The 19,627-nt window shown below is 40.0% G+C and overlaps 1 protein-coding gene across 1 annotated transcript in view; it reads right to left on the minus strand.

Moving 5' to 3' along the window:
* Positions 1 to 19,627, minus strand: part of Map4k5 (mitogen-activated protein kinase kinase kinase kinase 5) — a 94,630-nt gene that overhangs the window by 46,247 nt on the left and 28,756 nt on the right. Inside the window, exons 3-8 of the mRNA XM_060387588.1 lie at positions 7,912 to 8,002; positions 7,435 to 7,499; positions 6,286 to 6,341; positions 2,310 to 2,357; positions 2,181 to 2,223; positions 1,380 to 1,452 (exon numbers count right to left, since the gene is read on the minus strand). Of these exons, the coding sequence (XP_060243571.1) occupies positions 1,380 to 1,452; positions 2,181 to 2,223; positions 2,310 to 2,357; positions 6,286 to 6,341; positions 7,435 to 7,499; positions 7,912 to 8,002 (376 nt within the window). The remainder of the gene's footprint in view (positions 1 to 1,379; positions 1,453 to 2,180; positions 2,224 to 2,309; positions 2,358 to 6,285; positions 6,342 to 7,434; positions 7,500 to 7,911; positions 8,003 to 19,627) is intronic.

The raw sequence follows: 19,627 nt of genomic DNA on the forward strand, positions 1-19,627 counted from the left end.
AGGGAAACACTCCTCATAATCTATGATTTCTTGCATGTGTTATTATAATAACTGCTGCTCAAGAGGCCTTCTTTTCGGTGGCATATTGAAGATATTAAATAGTTTGGACAATGTGGCCAGTCCTTCCTGTATTTTACTTGCCTTTTAATTTTGTTTCAGGAGGCAGACATAAAGCTTTAAATTGTCATGTGATGTGAACAATCTTTTCCTTTAAAGTCTGATGCCAACAAAGGTTTCTCCACCTTTCCTTTTTCTCTGCTGTACCCCACCTTCCTTTTTCTGACACAGGGTCTCATATACCCCAGGCTGGTCTTGAACTTGCTTTTAGCTGAGAATGAACTTGGATTTCTGATTCTCCTGCACTTCCAAGTGCAGGGGGAAAAAAAAGCGCGCCCCCCACCACTGTATGTGGTACTGGGATCATGCATGCCAGGGAAGCCCTGTACCAGCTGAGCTACATCTCCAGCCCAGCCTATTCGTGTTCACTGTTTTTTCCTAGACAGGGCCTCACTCTGCGACCCTGGCAAGCTAGGGGCTCACTAAGCAGTCCAGGCTGGCTGCACATTCACAGAGCCCGCCTCTGCCTTCCAAGAGCCTGTGCCCCCATGTCTGACCTGCCTTTACTTTCGTATTTCACTCTGTCCTCTGGAAAGGCAGCCAGGGCTCTTCTCTCCAGTCCCCACCTACAATTTATTTTGGCATTATTTATGAGGTACAGAGTTGCTTTAAAATATTTTCAAAATAATAAACTATTCAAATATTATATATTAACAAACCCAACCTTTAACACAAACTTTGCATGTCACCTGCTGTAGCATTCATTACATTACTTTAACTATTAAGGGATTTTGTTGTTGCCTTCTTTTGAGTCAGGGTCTCATACTGAAGCTCAGGTTACCCTCAAGTTCAGCAATCCCCTTGCCTTAGTCTCCCCACGGCTGAGATTACAGGCATGACCCACGTGTCGGGCTCACACTAATGTTTAATATGAGGTCTTCCGCTATACTCCACTATCTGTAAATGAGGATGGCAGTGTTTGAGAGATCGCTGTGGTGGTCACCGAGAGGCTACACCACGCACGTGGAGCTGCTGCACACCAGCACAGGGTGTGTGGGCGTTAGCAACCAGGAGCACAGTACTTGAAACAGAAAATTAGAAGAGGTCCTAGCAGTCTTTCTTTTGAAAACTCCACACTAGGCCCATCCTGGTAGGGAGAGCAGGGCGCTATGAAGAATTAAAGCTCCTAACACAATCAAAGTCAGAAAAGCATCAAGTGGTGCAAGTCTCTTGGCCTTTGATGGTGGCTTTTATTATTAAGAACTAAGGTTCAGCCCAAACCATAAAGAAATGAGAACAGAAGAACAATCGCAACGTCTTACCAGTAAGGGGTGCCGATGAAAGACTTTCTCTTTGCAATGGTAGCTGTAATTTTTGCTGCCACACCAAAGTCAGCTGGTCAAAGGAAAAACAGCAGAAAATTGGTAGTTCTTTTTGAAACCAGCTTCTAAAGCTTCAACCTTTGCACAGCATCATTAATATTTTAGGTATTAATGTCAAGAAGCTGTGCAGAAGCTTAGTAACAAGATCTGTTCTTACTTGGTTCATAACATAATCACTAAAAGGAGATTTACTAAAATTTTACTAGAATGAAAAATGTATTAGGCTGACTAAATTATTTTATTATAAGCACACTGAAGTTAGTTTGAGGAAAAATACGGCAGAACTAAAAACATGAGAAAACATACACCTAAATTCCTTTAATTCTAAAACACTACAAGGCTATTATTTTGTTGCTACTTTTTAGAATATTTTCTTATGTATATAAAATTTTATATTTGTTGTTATACATGGTAACAAATATTAAATATACTATTTAGTTCATACTTGCCATTTAATATAGCAGATTTACTCACATATCTTCATAAATATTAATGATCTGCTGAAAAGTATTCCAGGGGTTGTAAATTTCTACCATATGTAATATGACTAATAGTTTTATGAATATGAGTTTTTTTCACTTATAAGATTATACTCTCAAGTTCAGTAGATTTCTGTCCTTCAGGAATAGAATAGGTATCATATATAATGATTATTATGATTACATATAAAAAAATTAAAGCTATTTGAACCTAAATATTTAATATTTTTGTAAAAAATTTTAAGAACTCAAAATAACATACCTAATTTCACATCACCATGGTCTGTTAATAAGATATTTGCACCCTAAAACAAAAGCACAAATACTATTAAACTAGCAACATAAAAATTCTTTCAAAACTCAGCAATGAAAATATATTAGATGAACTTACTTTGATATCTCTATGCATTTTGCCTTTAGTATGCAAATAGGCAAGACCCTGAAGTTAAAAAAGAATACGCATTAGGAAGGCTGCATGAAATGTCTACCCGAATTACTGAATAAGAAAAACTAGACAGTCTTTCAGGGGCTAAAAGGGCTTGTTTCTGTTAACTGGTTTCTGAGCACTGTAATCTAACTTTCTGGTAAACTTGGAATAATTTACCTAAGCATCAGTAATTAAGACAACGGGTGCACTCACCACTCCCCAGAGCTTTCTCCTCTCGGCCTCTTTGTAACTATGCTCACTCCACCAACTCCATTGGCTGGTCTCTCTATACCAGGCTTCCAAAGTAACTGGACTATTCTCCCTGCTCCGCATTTCCACATGGATTACAGAATCAGCTTATCAGTTCCACTGTCGTTCTTCCACATCCCCAGCTTTCGATATGTAGTAGCACAGACTGGCCTCAAACTCACAATCGTCCTGCCTCAGTGTCCATGACTGCGGAGATAACAGGTGTGGGCCACAATGCCTGACTGGCTTGCCAATTTCTTTAGCAACAACAACAAAGTCTGGTTGGATTTGACTGGAACTGGGGTTTGCTCTGGGGACGCTAATCTCCTAATCCACGGGTGCAGCCTAGTTATCTACGCACTTCGGTCCTTAACTTCTTGGCAGTGTTGTGACTTTCAGTACCCAGGTGTCCATGCTCTTCTGCTGTATTATCCACCAGAATGTCATTTCCCTTATGCTAATGTACACAGCATTCTCTTTAAACTTTAATTTCTAAGTCTGAAATCCACTTGACTCTTGAAAAGCAATCAGAATCTTGCCAAGGTTGGTTCCAGCTCCACCTATGAGCTCTAGTGATTCTCTTCCATTTGCAGTAGAAATGATTATGCAGCGTTTTGTTGCTATTTTCAAAGCTGGACTCCTTTCTATTTTATTCTATTTTTCCTTCCACACTATCACACTATCAGAAGCTTTAATACAAGGCTGGCATTGTCTTGGTCTGTGTAGAGAAGCCTCGGTTGCAGCATTTTCAGAGACTCTGCATTGAGTTAACCAAGTTCCTTCCACATATGCTATACTGCATTTTTTCATTCTATGTTTTTAATCGGTTTACAAAGTAGCAGTTTTCCTGATGGCTTTCCATGCATTTTTAGGTTGGGTCTCTAAATTTCCTCACTATATTCCCAAAGCCTTCCCACTATTTTCTACTTTGCCTCCATATACAAAATGTTCTCCCTTTCCCCCTGCCTCTCTCACCGCTCCGTTCCAGCTTCTGGGCCTCCTCAGACATTCATACCCACATAAACACACACGCAGACCAGAAGCTAGGCCTCTCATATGAAAGAGAACATGCTGTATTTGTCTTCTGTGTGCTCAGAAACTTATCCAGCATAAACACTGGATTTCACTAACTGTTCGGTTAGCTGACTGTTTGGCTTTCTCTAAGGTTTATTCATGGTTGTTTACTTGCAACAATGAGTGAACGTTGAACGGCCCTCCCTCTTAGGGTCACCCACTCTTTATACGGCATCTGCATTTCCATCTTTCTGGATTATCTCGGCTAACTTATTTCAAAGGCTTCTGTGTGCTGCTGTATGGTTTACAGTACAGCTGCCTTTGAGTGACACAAAACCTAACTTCCAAATACAAATCTTGTGATATGTGTCCACCTTCTATAGACTCTTCTTTTCAAAATGATTTGTTTTATCTTATGTGCATTTGTGTTTTTCCTGCATGTAAGTCACTTGGGGCTGGAGTTACACAGTTGTGAGCTGCCATGTGGGCGCTGGAAATTGAATCCAGGTCCTCTGGGACAGCATCCACTGCTCTTCACACTGAGCCCTCTTTCCAGCCCCCACCTTCACACTGTGAGATCCACATGAGATAACTGTCACTCATCCTACTTAGACACACTCTAACTGCTACAAAACCCGAATTAGTGGAGCTGTAAAAATGTTGGCAATATACGCTAATTTGAAACGCCTTCACATTTATCTATATATTTATGCACATGGTAACCACACAGCATTTGCTTCTCTGAGCACATTTATATTTTTACTGGATGTTATCTGAACTTTGCCTAGAGAATGTCCCCGCATACTGAAGACATTATGGTCTGAATCTGTAATATCCCTTACACGATCATTTGTGTGAACAACTGGTTCACTGAGACACTGATCTAGTCAAAGTGAGATGCTGGGAGGAGGCCTCTGAAGTTACATCAAGCCATGGCTCTGGCCCAAGGTCTCAGTTCTTCTGCTAAGATGTGCACAAGCCATGCTGTAGGCTCCCAGTGCTGACACTTTGCCTGCCACAGGGGATTGTACTCTCTGAATCTATGAACCAAATAAACCCCTCCTCCTTTGCTTCTGTCTATCATAGTGACGAGACAAGTATTTTATTTCCTCTAGGTACTGAATTCTAGACATTTCTTTGTACCGATAAGCTTGAAGGGAAAGTTCTCTCAAGCCTTGCACTGTCTCCTCATTTGTACTGTTACACCTGTCACATCCCCTCACCTTTTCCTTTGCTCTTTTGTACCTGTTGTGTCTTTGGTTCTAAGCGTCTCCTTATGTGAGCATTTTGGTAATGGTGATGATGGTGATGGTGTGCTTTTCCCCATGTTTCCTGTACTTAAGAGTTCACTGAATGTTTTGGATTGGTGGGCCCAGTTTTAGTTAAATTCGGGACTTTTTGTTCTAATCTGGTCAGCATAGCATTTTATCAGCTGTGGGTTAGTTTCACTGATTTTTTTTTTTTTCTCCTTATGATGCTTCTTTGTTTGGCCAATAGTTTTTAGATGGCCAATATTATGAACTGTCCTTTCTGAAATTATTTTGGAATAAAAAACCTCATCCCAATACTCTGTAGCATCCTGTTCTAAATACTCTGGCTGCCTTGCTGTCCCTGTACTCTGCAGCATCCTGTTCTGAACACTCTAGCTGCCTTGCTGTCTCTGCAGTCAGCATGGGGTCTTCTTCCTGCACCATGGTCTGGACAAGTTCCCAAGATCTTCGTGGGCAACAAAGCTTTCCTTGCTTGTTTCCTACCTCTCAGGACTTCCTGTTTGTTATGACCTCCTGTCTTGATGCTTGAAAACCACTACTGTATGTATTTTGACAAGTTTCTTATACTGCTTTGGGTGGTGTGGGGATTGTTACTCCATTTTGACCAAATGCAGAAGTCTGCTAGCTTGACAGGAGTTTTAAAATTGGAACAGATTTGGGAGATCATTGCTTATAAAGCCTTATTTTACACCCAGGGAACCAGAACTGTGTAAGAAGCTGAAGTCATAGACTAGACCTGACTATAAATAAAAGTTTCAACTCTTTCTCTTAGGTTTAGCCTCCTATCATTGCTTAAAGAAACAATGAACCTTGGAAGCTGAAATATAAAGAAAACTAATTTGTCAGTAATTCTTTGGTATGGGCCCATGATTAGGTTTATATTTTATTAAACACAATATATTTCTATTAGGTACATATTGTGGAAAAATATATTTCGAGTCATTCCTACATACATGGATTAAAGCAAACGAAGACTGGAAATATCTGAGGTAAGAAAAATCTACCTCCAATGTACAGACTTTTTTGCTGTTCCCCCTAAACGACAGGGCGGCAATGGCCTCCACATTTCCGGTGCATGAGCTGATTATGTAAGTTATCTACAGGTGACATCACCGACCACAGGATCTTGAGCACAGGTTATACTACGTACATCCAAGTACACTACCACGCACAGGACCACCTGCACATCAGCATCAAAGAGGACACGCGACCACCACGCTTCTTGACGCCCATCTGAATACATTTTTGAAATCATTCATGATTAAGGCAGGAGCGTTACAAGATTAAAACATGGAAGCCAAACTGGGAGATTATTTTCTTCTACTCTTTAGCTTTTTGGGCAAACCACTATTTTACAGTTACTCACTATGAAACTGCTTTTCTAGCTACTTAAGCAAATACGGTACCTGTAAGGTCTCTCTGCAGACATAGGCTATTTGCAATTCAGACAATGGTCCGGTAACTAGAAGGAAAGAACAACAACAAAAATAAAAAAAGCACACTGTCATTTGAAGCTAACATTAAAAACAGTCTAGCTGAAAAACAATAAAGCAGCATATAACTCCTGCGTATATCCCTGGATGCCTTTTTGTCTGACTAAGAGCATACAGTATTTTCGTAATTAAGAAATGAAACAAAGCTGGGCGCAGTGGCACACGGCTGTGATCTCAGCACTCGGAGAGGCAGAAGCAGAGAAATCTAGGTGAGTTTGAGGCCAGCCTGGTCTACAAAGTGAGTTCGACGACAGCCGAGGCTACACAGAGAAACCCTGTCTTGAAAAAAAAAAAAGAGAGAGAGAGAGAAAGAAGGAAAGAAATGAATGAGACAAAACAATTTTAAAGCCCACTTTGAAAATAAGACGTTTATTCCCAGACAACTGGACAGTGAAAATTAAGTGTTCATTATGCGCAAAACTTAGTACGCAGCATAGGAAGGTCCACAGAGAGCAAGGGCTGTGAGCTCAGTCCTCAACACATTCTCAGGGACAAAGCCAGGGGCATGGTTGACCCCGTGCGTAAATCACACTTACGGAGGCCCCGCAAAAAACTATTTCTAAAGTAGTCGGGCAGTGGTGGCGCACACCTTTAATCCCAGCACAGGCGGATTTCTGAGTTCAAGGACCTGCTCTACAGTGTGAGTTCCAAGAAAGCTGACTAAATTAGAATAATACTAAATGTTCTTTTCAAACTCATACTTTAATAAAAATTGTCACAGTAATGAATCTGCTCTTGATCACTCTGTCCGGCTAACTTCATTTGGGGTAATAAGAACACACCACCACTCCCATGTAAAAAGTGAAGTTTATATTCTACAGTATCTATAGATCTCTTAGGTCAAGCACAAGCAAAATCAGCTGACTCATCTAGAGCAACAATAAGAATTCTTAGTTTTTAAACATGTCTATAGGGACAGAGTGGATAATGTTAAGAGAGAAAATCTATACAACTCACTTCCCTTGTTAGCTGGAAATGTCAACCCACAATCATAAAAAGTCAAAGCATGCCTTAAGATGTATAATTGTGTCAATTATATATTACATATATATTATATTGTACCATGATAAATATCCTGAAGTGATCCGCCACCGCAGTACTCCATGCAAATCCAGAGTTTCTCCCTGCTAATGTGAGAGAGGGAGAGAGAATTATGAGCCCGTAATTCCAACTACTCAGGTAAGTGCTCTACTTGTAGCACACAGGGTTCAGGGTGCTCGAGCACAGAAAACTGCCAGAGCGATTCCTTCCTCAGCACATGCGAGAGCACGTGAGCCTCAGCTGTGCTTCAGTTTGAAGGAGCTCAGATAGGATCTGTTCTCCATTATCGCCACTCACACTGCTCCACTAGGGCTGCCAGACAAGGCATGACCATATAAAGAGGAGGTAGAGTTAACGTAGCAGGGAAGAGGGCAAGAAAACCCTACCAGATTTAGAATTTTGGACATCTTCAAAATGCACACACTTGGTAGCATTCACACAAAAGGGAGAGAGAGTGAACGGAAAGAGAATATGAAATAGATCGTTCTTGGATTTTACCTGAGATAGCTCCCAAAGTAGGCTACAATGTTGCAATGTTTACATTCTTTAACCATAAATATTTCTTGCTGAATCAAAGAAAAATCATCACCTGAAAAACAAAATAAGTTGGTCACCACGTTACTCCAAATATGACAAAATGTGAGATGACTATATTTTGCAGTTGTTTGAAGGAATACTACAGAGTTATCTATCGGTCCTGCTCATTTGATCTATGGTATAGTTCAACTATTAAGGTTTTTTACATTTACGTAACCTCATGCATTGCTAGGACAGCACTCCTACCACTGAACTACAGACCATCTCTTTGTGGGTGATCTACACATTAAGGACCATTGGGGAATGAACTCACCCACTACTTTTATTTGAGCAGGGAGGGGGAGCGGTAGTGAGAATTTGTGTGCATGCCTGTAAAGTTCAGAGGCCAATGTTGGGTGTCTTCCACTATCATTTCCCACTTCAGTTTTGAACACAGATGGTCTCTCACTGAACCTGATACTTGCTGACTAAGCAAGATTCGCTTGTGAGTCCCGGGGGTACTCTTGTCTTTGCCTCCCAGCACTGGGTTACAGGCACACCACCACCACCACCACCAGCAGCAGCCTTTTTATGTGGATGCTAGGGATTCAAACTCAAGTACCTAATCTCAGACAACAAACAGTTTACCCTCTGAGTCATCTTCCCAGGCCCAAAGTCACTCACTAGTATTGTATCTGAGCCTCAATGTCCTTTAATGTTGTTTTTAACAAAATCTCAATTTTTGACTTTACCAATAGACTCGCGAGCCAGTTGCTGGGGAGAAAGCAAGCTAGCTCAGAGAGGCAGAGAAAGCACCCAGCTGACTTCCTTCTCAGCCACTATCCCAGAAGGAAATCTCCTTCTTCCATTCCACCTCAAAAACCCCTCAAACTGAATGTCCTTCCTTTCTACTTCCTATGTATCTCTCTGTCCATCCCTCTTACTATCTATGGTTTTTTTCTTACTACTCCTATGTTCACTTCTGGTCATCTGGTTGCTTGCTCTGCCTCTTGACTTATGGTTGACTTTAGTTAATCCTGTTTACAATAGTCAAGCAGAAAGCTCTTGGATTAAAGGTGTGTGATATGGCTGAGTCACACTACAACTAGAAACAGGGTTTTTTCCAGTAAATAAACAATCTCAGGGTTCATAGTATGATGAAATACTCGGCAACACTTACGTACTACAGTGTTTTGTGAAACTGGGTTCAATATTCAATACATATCTATTTGCAATCATATCTTCTAGTTGGACTATTCCATTTGTCCGCACACACACTGTTAAATCTAGATTTTACATAGAGCAACATGTGATGTTTCTCTTTCTAGGTTTAGCTTATTCTACTTAGTGTAATTCAGTGTTGGCATTAAAAAAGATTACATTTGAGGGTGTGTGTATGTGTGTGTGTGCACATTTGCACACGAGTGGAGATGAGAAAACAACCTGCGGAGTCAGTTCTCTCCTACTGTGGAGGTTCCAGGGATTGGCCTCAGGTCACCAGGCTTGGTGGCAAGTGTACTCAAGAATCACTGGCCTTGGTTCAGTGTTTCCTGTCCAGGTCTTTCAGCTCATTGGCTGGGCTTAGTCCTAGTTTGGCTTTCCCCCATTTCTTTCTCAGCATGCTCATTTCAGTACACAGGAAAGGCACTGGGCTTGTATGCTGGGTTTGCAGGATGCAGGCTACTTCTACTCCTCTACAAACGGGTTTTACGTTGTGTCTAAAGTTGAGTTTCATCTTATCCAGGCCATGTTAGGGATGAGACTAATTAGCTGAGAACCACAGAACTCCTTATCTCCAGTTTTAGCAGCCTTCTCATTCCCACCTGAGTATCTTGCACACGTTTCAACATTTACTACAGTTCCAGTCCCTCTCCCTGACTAATCTGTTTATGTTAAACATAGTGTAAAGGACTCCACTGGCCCTCTATGAGTCATCCCCCACCCTTCTAAGGCAATGACCCTCCCTCAAACTATTGTCTGTGCTAAGTTACCTGGCTGCTGAAAGTACCTGGGTGGACAAGAGGACAGGCAGCTACAGCCTGGCACAAGACAGCTTTTGTCTCTTGAAAAGATGAACTATGAAAAATTGGTCCATTTTTAGTCATTAGTTGAGTCTCGGTAAAAACAGGATATAGAATCAAAAGCTATACATCACTATGGCTTCAGTTCTTTTTAAAGTACTCTGAAAGCCCTACAGCTAAGTAAGTCCTGATAGGGGAACAGCACTCCCCAGATAAGCCTCCAGTGTGTTTTCCCTGCCTCTGATAAGGGTGGCTGCTGGCCACACCAAAGTGGAACTGAGAAAGCGGGGAGCCACAGAGGCCACTGGATTGTCATCCTGGTTTCTTTCAGTCTTGGGATTGCAGAATTTAGCCTGAAACCCTGGGAAAAGAGTGTTCCATGTCAGTCATGAAGTAAGTCCATCAGGCATGAAAGAGGGATGGAAGCTCTACATACTAAATGAAAGACGCTGGGACCAGACCTAACTTGGATAACTTTTAATAAGTTGACTCACTGTCAATACATTAATATATTTTAATACTTCCATTAGATATTTATTACTGAAGCAAGCCTTTCATCAAATATTATTATTTCATCAAATATTAACTGATTTATGCTTTAAAGGTCTACTGTATACATTTCCACCTTGTTGCTCAAAGGTTAAATTATTACAATGATGCTTCCAAATGATACAGAAAGCCAAACCATGTTCATCTTATTGAGGCACCAATAATAGAACTGTTACTTTTTAAATAATGAAACCTTTTTGTGTTCTAGTCTGTATTACTGTATCAATATTAACATAAGTATTTTGTCAACACAGGAACAGAAGGAATGAAATAAAAATTACTCATAAACTTACCAACCAGATACACAGTGATCATTATTAGCATTCTGATATTTTCTTCCATTTCTCTAAGTATGTAATTATGAGGTTCCTCCTACCATATCCATGAATGGGACCCACATTCCATACCTTAAAAGACTACTTTCAGCCAATAATAAAATAAGCACTGTTCATGTCATTAAAAGTCACTTTAGTAACTCTCAAGTTGGAAAGGAACAAGTAACAATATGTTCACAGATGACATCATCTTCTAGATCCTACTAAAATCTGCTAGAACCAGTGAAGCCAGCACACCTGCAGCTCAGTAAACTAGTGCTTTTATACAGGAGCAAGGAACAACCAACGACAAAATAAAATAATTTCATTCATAATAGCACCCCCAAAATAAAATACCTGGAAAGAAAATGGAGCAAGGTGAAAGATGTATCCACCAAGAACCATAAAATAGTACAGAAAGAAGACTCAAGTAGATGGAATCATACTATGCTCAACAGCACTTATTTAACATAATCTCCATAAAAATCCCAACAGAAATTTTATTCAGAAGCAAGCAAACAAAACAAAAAACCAACTAAAACAAAAACAAAAACAAAAACAAAAACCCAAAACCAACAACAACAACAACCAAAAACCACAAACAAACAAACCTCCTGAGATTTCAAGGGACCCTCAATAACCAAAGCAATCTTTAAAAAGAACAAAACTTTAAGACTGTGTTTCCAGTTATCCAAGGTACTGAATGCTACAATAACCAAAACAGGTCAGTATTAGCACAAATACAGACACACACATAAATGGAGCAGAACCCAGAAATAAGCCCTCATGTATGTATGATAATTTACTTATACAACAGTGCTGCTATACACTTGTAAGAGAAGAAAGATGGAAACTAACCGTAAAATAGACCCGTGAGTCAAAATGAATTAAAGACCTAAGTTATCATAACACACAACTCCTAGAAGAAATCCTAGTAAAAGGCTTATGACACCGGGCTGAGAAATGTGCTAGGTGTGACACCAGAAGCACAGCTATACACCAAACTTTAAAAATTCAAGTTTATCAAAGGGCACCATCAACAGACTAAGAAGCAGCCTGTGGAATGAAAAAAAAAAAAATGTTATGTGATATGATGTATCTGATAAGGCGTTAATATATAAAAACCTATAACTCAACAATCACAAATCAAAAGCTTCATCAAGAATAGGCAACAAATGTTAGCATTTATCCAAAGACAACAAATATTAATAATCATATGAAAATATGTTCAACAGCATTAATCAGAGAAACCCACAAGGATGGGCTGGGCTTTTATTCCAGTTTTTACAGAGAGGGTTTCTCGTTGTAGTATTAGCTGTCTTGGACCTCGCTTTGTAGACCAGGCTGGCCTTGATCTCACAGATATCCACCTGCCTCTGCCTTCCAAGTGCTGGGATTAAGGGTGTGTGCCACCAACGATTGGTTGCTGGTTTTTTTTTTTGTTTGTTTGTTTGTTTTTTTGTTTTGTTTTAAAGTAACAGCAGGAATGTAGAAAACATGGAACCCTTGTGCCCCACTGCTGGGATCATAAAATGATGCAGCTATTACAGAAACCAGTATGGTAGGTCTTTACAATTTAAAAATAAAAATAGAACTACTATATGATCTAGTTATTTACGGAGTAGCCAACTTCTAAGTACACATCCAAGGAGCACATCTGGAATCTCAAAGATTCCATGACCATAGCAATGCTACTCACAGGAGCCAAGAGGTGGGAGCAATCATTCATGGTGAGAGTTGGAAAACACAAGGTATCTATAAATAATGAAAGTATGCAGCCTTAAAAGGGAAATCCAGGCTGGGAAGATAGTTTGGTGAAGAACTTGCTGAATTCAATCCTCAGTATCTGTTCAGAACTGGAGGTGCAGGCCTGCAATCTCACTACTAGGGAGGTGGATACAGGAGGAACCCTGGGGTTGGCTGGCGAGCCAATTTAGCAGTGAAGAGCCCCAGGCTTCAGGGAGAGTGCCTGTCTCAGAAAATGGGTAAATGGGTTCTGACGTTCAACATCTGACGTTGACTTCTGTCTTGTTCGTGCATGTGTACAATGCATGTTCAGCCGCACACGCGTGCACTCCCACACAGACACACACACTTTAAAAATTAACTGCTTTCAGAAACCCAAATAACTCCAATGCTAAATATTGCATTTGCTAAGCTTCACATAGCCATGAAGACAGGGACTCAATGCTGATGCTCATGTAGATTTGGTTGATTCAAGTGGTAATCAAGAACCATAACTTTTTTCCCCACTGAACAAAATGAGTGCGGAATGTTTACTGATAAAGGACCTTAAAACCATTTAAACAAACAAACAAAAACACTACAGTATTGGGCCTTGAAACTAGGGCCTCTTGCCTTCCAGGTAAATGCTCTCCTACTATGCTACACCTCCAGCCTCTCATCCACTTTAAAAAAATATTTTAAGACAGGGTCTCACTAAATTGACCATGCTAGGTTTGAACTCACTGTAACATGCTCGCCTTAAACTTGCAATCTTTGGCTTCAGCTTCCTTCATCTAGAAAACTGTGTGAGTTTTAAATTTACTAATCTAGAATCTGGCACTGAAGGTCACAGATTTTTAACATACAGAAACAAACACTATTTTTAATTTTTTTGAGACAGGGTTTCTCTGTGTAGCCTTGGCTGTCCTGGACTCCCTTTGTAGACCAGGCTGGCCTTGAACTCACAGAGATCCACCTGCCTCTGCCTCCCAAGAGCTGGGATTACAGGCTCGTACTCTCATGTCAGGAAAAAAGAAAGAAAAAAAAAAGAAAAGCAAAAAGTAACTTTAATTTTATTTTGTGTTCAAAGCTGAACTGGGAAACAGACAGCCTTATTAGTGCAATACATTACCTGTGCTTTAATTGGTACAAAAAAAATTCTATTTAGCTTTTATTCATTTATATATTACTTAAAACCAATATAATAAATTTTTTGTGTGTGGGGCATATGCACATGAACACACATGAGTACATGTAGCCATGCAGAGGTGGAGGCCAGGGGAGGGTGCTAAATGTCCTATTCTGTCATCATTCCCCTATTTCTTTGAAGCAGGGCCTCTCACTGAACCTTGAGTCATTTTGGTAGACAGCATGCATTAAGGACCTTGTGTACCCCTCTCCACAGTGCTGGGGTTACAGGTTTGGCACAAAGGCTTTTTTAAGGGTGCTAAAAATTAAAAACAAAACAAAACAATTTAAAAAAAATTATTTGCTCTCACACATGCACAGGTACCCATGAAGGCCAGAAGAAGGTGATCCCCTGTAGTGAAGGGAGTTGTAAGCCATCTGATGTAGCTGTTGGGAACTGAACTTAAGTCCTCTGAAAAAGGAGTGTCTTAGGATTTCTACTCAGGTGAGAAATACCATGACCAAAAGCAGTGTTGAGAAGGGTTTATTTCGTCTTGGAACGCTCCATCACTGAGGGCAGGCAGGCAGAAACACAAGGCAGGAATCCTGAAGCTGGAATTGAAGCAAAGGTCATGGAGGAATGCTGCATATTATGCTCTCTTTGGCCAAGTCTTCTACACTACAGGATCACTTGCCCATGGATGGCATTGCCCACAGTGGGCTGGGCCCTTCTATATCAACCGTCAATCAATAAATTGCTCCACAGGCTTGCCTACAGGCCAGTTGTCGGGAGGCATTTTCTCAGGTAAGGTTCTCTCTTCTCAGAGGACCTTAGCTTCTGCCAAGCTGACATAAAACCAACCAGGACAAGCAGAAAGAACTCTTAACTGCAGAGGTCTTTCTCTGGGACCCTAGGGCACTTGCATGGGGAATGGTCTGACCTGCTGAGCCATTTCTGTTACCCTAAACTAAAATTTCTGATGTGCAACATGCCCTTAAATTTATTTTTACTACCATTAACATTCCCCCAGTTCAGAACTGAAGTATCTGAACAATGAAGAGAAGGCTATAAATATTTTATAGTATAGTTTTAAAAAATGGAAAATGAGGGCTGAGAGATGGCTCAGCAGTCATGAGGCCATGTAGCTCTTCCAGAGGACTGGAGTTTCAGTTCCCAGCACTCACAACTACCTGGAACTCCAACTCCAGGGGCTCTAATGCCTTCTTCTGTCATCTGTGGGTACCTGCACACACATGTATACATACATACATAGGATATATACATGTATACATATAAATTTTTTTTTATTCAAAACAATAGGCCTGGGAAGATTGCTCAGTAAACAGAGTATCTGGTCACAGGCATATGGACCTGAATTTTCATTCCCAGAACCCACATGAAGAAGCAGATATGGTCATGCTCATCCTTTGAGCACAGTGCTGGGGTGCAGAGCAAATGCAGGATGGCTGCAGCCTCTCAGCTGCCAGCTTAATGCCAGGCTCACTGAGAGACCTTGTCTCAAGGGAATAAGGGAAAGAATGAGGGTAGGTACCTCTATGTGTACACATATACTATATATACATCCTAAAAAGAAAAAACAAAACTTTTTAGCTCTCTCTTTTTCTTAAGGGTTATTAAGTTTGTAAACAGTTTCGAGAATTGAGAATGTACCACTTAGCTAGAACAGCTGATGGTTTGTTCAGAGCACATATCATACCTGTCCCCACCTTTCCTCTCTTACATTCTCTTCTGCACTTCCAGAAAATAGGATTCCCTGGTAGCATAAATGTTTTTAAAAACACTTATTGAAAGATATTAGCATATTCCCACCTATTTAGAAAACTTTAAACTATGAAGATATGCTCAACATTTTATTGTAAAAAATTATTTTACATTCCTAATGGCATTAAAAAACAAAAACTGAGTTCATGACACAGGCAGCCTCTACTCCACTTACTCAGGGACCCACATGGAAACTGAGCTGCCAATGGGCCACATCTGAGCAGGGGGTCTGGGTCCTCTCCATGCATGGTTCTCCACTGGTGCATCAGTCTCTGCAGAACCCCCTGGGCTCAGAATTTTTAGGTTTGTTGGTCTCCTAGTGGGGCTCCTGTCCACTCCAGGACCTTCTAGCCCTCTTTCTTCCAAAAGAAAGAGGGGTAGTATGCAGGGATGCGCTCTATCCAAAGTTTGGAATGTGAGTCTTAGCATCTGCTTCAATCTCCTGTTGGGTGAATCCTTTCAGAGGACTCTCTATAGTAGGCTCCCATCCTGTTTCCTCTATTCTCACAGGTTCTGATGTCTATCCTGTTTGCCATTCTGAATGAGATTTAAGCATCCTCTCTAGTGTCCTCCTAGTGTTTAACCTCTTTAGGTCTGTAGATTTTAGTATGGCTATACTATATTATACAGCTAATATACACTTATAAGTGAAAGCATACTATGCCTGTCTTTCTATTTCTGGGTTACCTCACTCAGGATGATCTTTTCTAGTTTCATCCATTTGCCTGCAAATTTTATGATTTCCTTGTTTTTAATAGCGGAGTAGTATTCCATTGTGTAGATGTACCACAATTTCTGTATCCACTCCTTTGTTGAGGGATATCTAGGTTGTTTCCAGATTCTGGCTATTAACAAATAAAGCCACTACAAACATAGTTGAAACATCCTCTCCAGTGTGTATTGTCACTTGAGTTTTTTTTATCTTAGCCATTCTGATGGGTATAAGGTAAAATCTCAAGGTTGTTTTGATTTGCATTTCCCTGATGACTAAGGATGTTGAACACTCAAGTGTTTCTCTGCCAGTCGATATTCCTCTGTTGAGAATTCTCTGCTTAGCTCTGTACCCCAATTTTAATTTGATTATTTGGTTTGTTGGTGTCTAATTTCATGAGTTCTTTAAATATTCTGGATATTAGCCCTCTATCAAATATAGGATTGGTGAAGATCTTTTCCCAGTCTGTAGGCTGTCATATTGTTCTGTTGACAGTGTCCTTTGATTTACAGAAGCTTTTCAGTTTCATGAGGTTCCATTTATTAATTATAGATCTTAGAGCCTGCACTGTTTGTGTTCTGTTCAGGAAACTGTCTCCTGTGCCAATGAGTTTGAGGCTCTTCCCCACTTTCTCTTTTAACAGATTTAGTGTGTCTGGTTTTATGTTGAAATTTTTGATCCACCTGGACTTTAATTTTGTGCAGGGTGATAGATGCAGGTCTATTTGCATTTTTCTATATGTGAACATCCAGTTAGACCAGCACCATTTATTGAAGATGCTATCTTTTTTCCATTGTATGGTTTTGGCACCTTTGTCAAAAATCAGGTGTCCATAGGTGTGTGGGTTTAATTCTGGGTCTTCGATTTGATTACACTGATCCACCAGTCTTTCTATGCTGGTACCATGCAGTTTTTAGTATTGTTGCTCTATAGTACAGCTTGAGATCAGGGATGGAGATACCTCCAGAAGATTTTTTTATTGTAGAGGATTGTTTTAGCTATTCTGTGTTTTTTGTTATTCCATATGAAATTGAGAATTTTCTTTTCAAGGTCTGTAAAGAATTGTGATAGTAATTTGATGGGAATTGCATTGAATCTGTAGATTGCTTTTGGTAAGATGGCCATTTTACTATGTTAATTCTACAGAGCCATGAGCATGAGAGATCTTTACATCTTCTGATATCTTCTTCAATTTCTTTCTTCAGAGACTTAATTTTTTTTTTCATATTAGTCTTTCACTTGCTTGGTTAGAGTTACACCAAAATATTTTATGTTTTTAATGGATATTGTGAAGGGTATTGTTTCCCTAATTTCTTTCTCAGCCCATTTGTCTTTTGTATACAGGAAGGCTACTGATTTTTTTTTTAAAGTTAATTTTGTATCTAGCCAGTTTGCTGAAGGTGTTAATCAGCTATAGGAGTTCCCTGGTAGAATTTCTGGGGTCACTCATGTATACTATCATATCCTCTACAAATAGTGATACTTTGACTTCTTCCTTTCTGATTTGAATCTCTCTGATCTCCTTTAATTGTTTTAATGCTCTAGCAAGGACTTCAAGAACTATGTTGAAGAGACATGGAGAGACAAGCCTTGCCTTGTCCCTGATTTCAGTGGGATTGTTACAAGTTTCTCTCCATTGAGTTTGATGTTGGCTATATATTGCTTTTACTATGTTTGGGTATGTGCCTTGTATCCCTGATCTCTCCAGGACTTTAAGCACGAATGACTGTTGGATTTTGTCAAGTCCTTTTTCAGCATCTAAGGATATGATCATGTGGGTTTTTTCCTTCAGTTTTAAATGGTGGATTTCCGTATATTGAACCACCCCTGCATAGCTGGGATGAAGCCTACTTGGTCATAGGGGATGATATCTTCGATGTGTTCTTGGATTTGGTTTGCAAGTATTTTGTTGAGTATTTTTGTCTGCTCTTTGATCCCTTTCCCCTGGCGATGTGGTCTTCCCAGGCCACAGAGGAAGAGGATCCAGGCAGTCCTGGTGAGATTTGATAAGCTATTGGCAGATGGCAGAGGAGGAGAACTCTCCCTCTCAGTGGACTAGGGGAAGGGGCTAGGGAGAAGAGGAAGAAAAGTGTAGCAGTTGAGGGAGGGGGCTTCAATCAGAATATATAATGAATAAATTGTGAATAATAAATAAAAACAAAAACCAACCAACCAGACAAAAATAAGCAAATGAACAAACAAAAGTTTATCACACTAATTATGTAGACAACAATTTTCTTAAAGTCCATCCTTAGAGTCAGGTAGAGTGCCACACATCTTTAACCCCAGCACTCCAGAAGCAGAGGCAAAGGCAGTTGGATCTGTTTGAGGGCAGCCTCCTCTACAAAGTGAGTTCCAGGACAGCCAGGGCTTACACTGAGAAACCCTGTCAGAAAAAACTAAAAAAAAAAAAAAAAAAAAAAAATCCATCCTTATAAGCAAGATTCATAACACTTAACATATCATAAACTTCCTATTTTTAAAATATCCTTGCCAGGTATGGTGGCACCTAAGAGGCAGAGGCAAGAGGATCTCTGAATTCAACGCCAGTCTACGACTACACAGTGAGCTCAGGCCAGCCAGTACTACATGGTGAAACTTTATAAACAAACAACCAAACAAGTAAGTAAGTAAATATTCTGTAGCGCCAGTGTTGGAGAGAGAGATAGGAGGCATTGGCCACATAGCAAGTTGTTGGCAGCCTGGACTAATAGGACCCTGTCTCAATAAACAAACTACCACTAGTAAGTATAAAGGGATAAGTGGAGAGAAGAAAGAAAAGAGAAAGCTTTCCTGGGGTTTTGTTCCTGCTTTGGCTGCTGGCCTCCACCAGCCACAGACCTGTTGAGCAAGCATCATGCTAAGCTATGCATTCAGACCCAAGACAGGAAGTCAAGGTGGTATATCTCCATCACACCAGCCTAATTCTCTGGGGCATTTCTGAGGCCATAGAACAGAAGATTGCAGTTTAAAGCTCACAACAACAGCACCATGTTTTAGTAGCGATCACAGGTAAGCCAAATCCTATCTCATGCCACTATGTGTGAAGTGGTGACTTTATTGGTTAATACAGATTCTACTATAAGAACAAGACAGAAATAGTCAAATATTCCTAAAAGTAATATTTCGGTATATAAAAAAGACAAAAAGAACGCAGGGCCACAGAAAGACAGTTGACTTCACTTTCTTTCATAATCATTTTTGTGTCCTATAAACAAACAAACAACTTTCTGTTTTTATCTTCATCCTTAAAACTTACTTTAGCATTTTTATGACCACCAAAGCAATTTGTTTTGGTAAAATTTTGACTAAAATATAATAAAATTAAATTGCCAAGGGCAAGTCAGTAAGGCTGTAACAAGATTTAAAATTCTCCAGTTGGCATTTCATTTACTTAATGATGAAAAATAAAAAACAAACAAAAATACCCTCTTGTTTATGGTCTCCCAAACATAGGCCCTTTTTT

Source organism: Meriones unguiculatus, chromosome 7 (genome assembly GCF_030254825.1).
Source record: "Meriones unguiculatus strain TT.TT164.6M chromosome 7, Bangor_MerUng_6.1, whole genome shotgun sequence".
In the NCBI taxonomy this organism is placed as follows: domain Eukaryota; kingdom Metazoa; phylum Chordata; class Mammalia; order Rodentia; family Muridae; genus Meriones; species Meriones unguiculatus.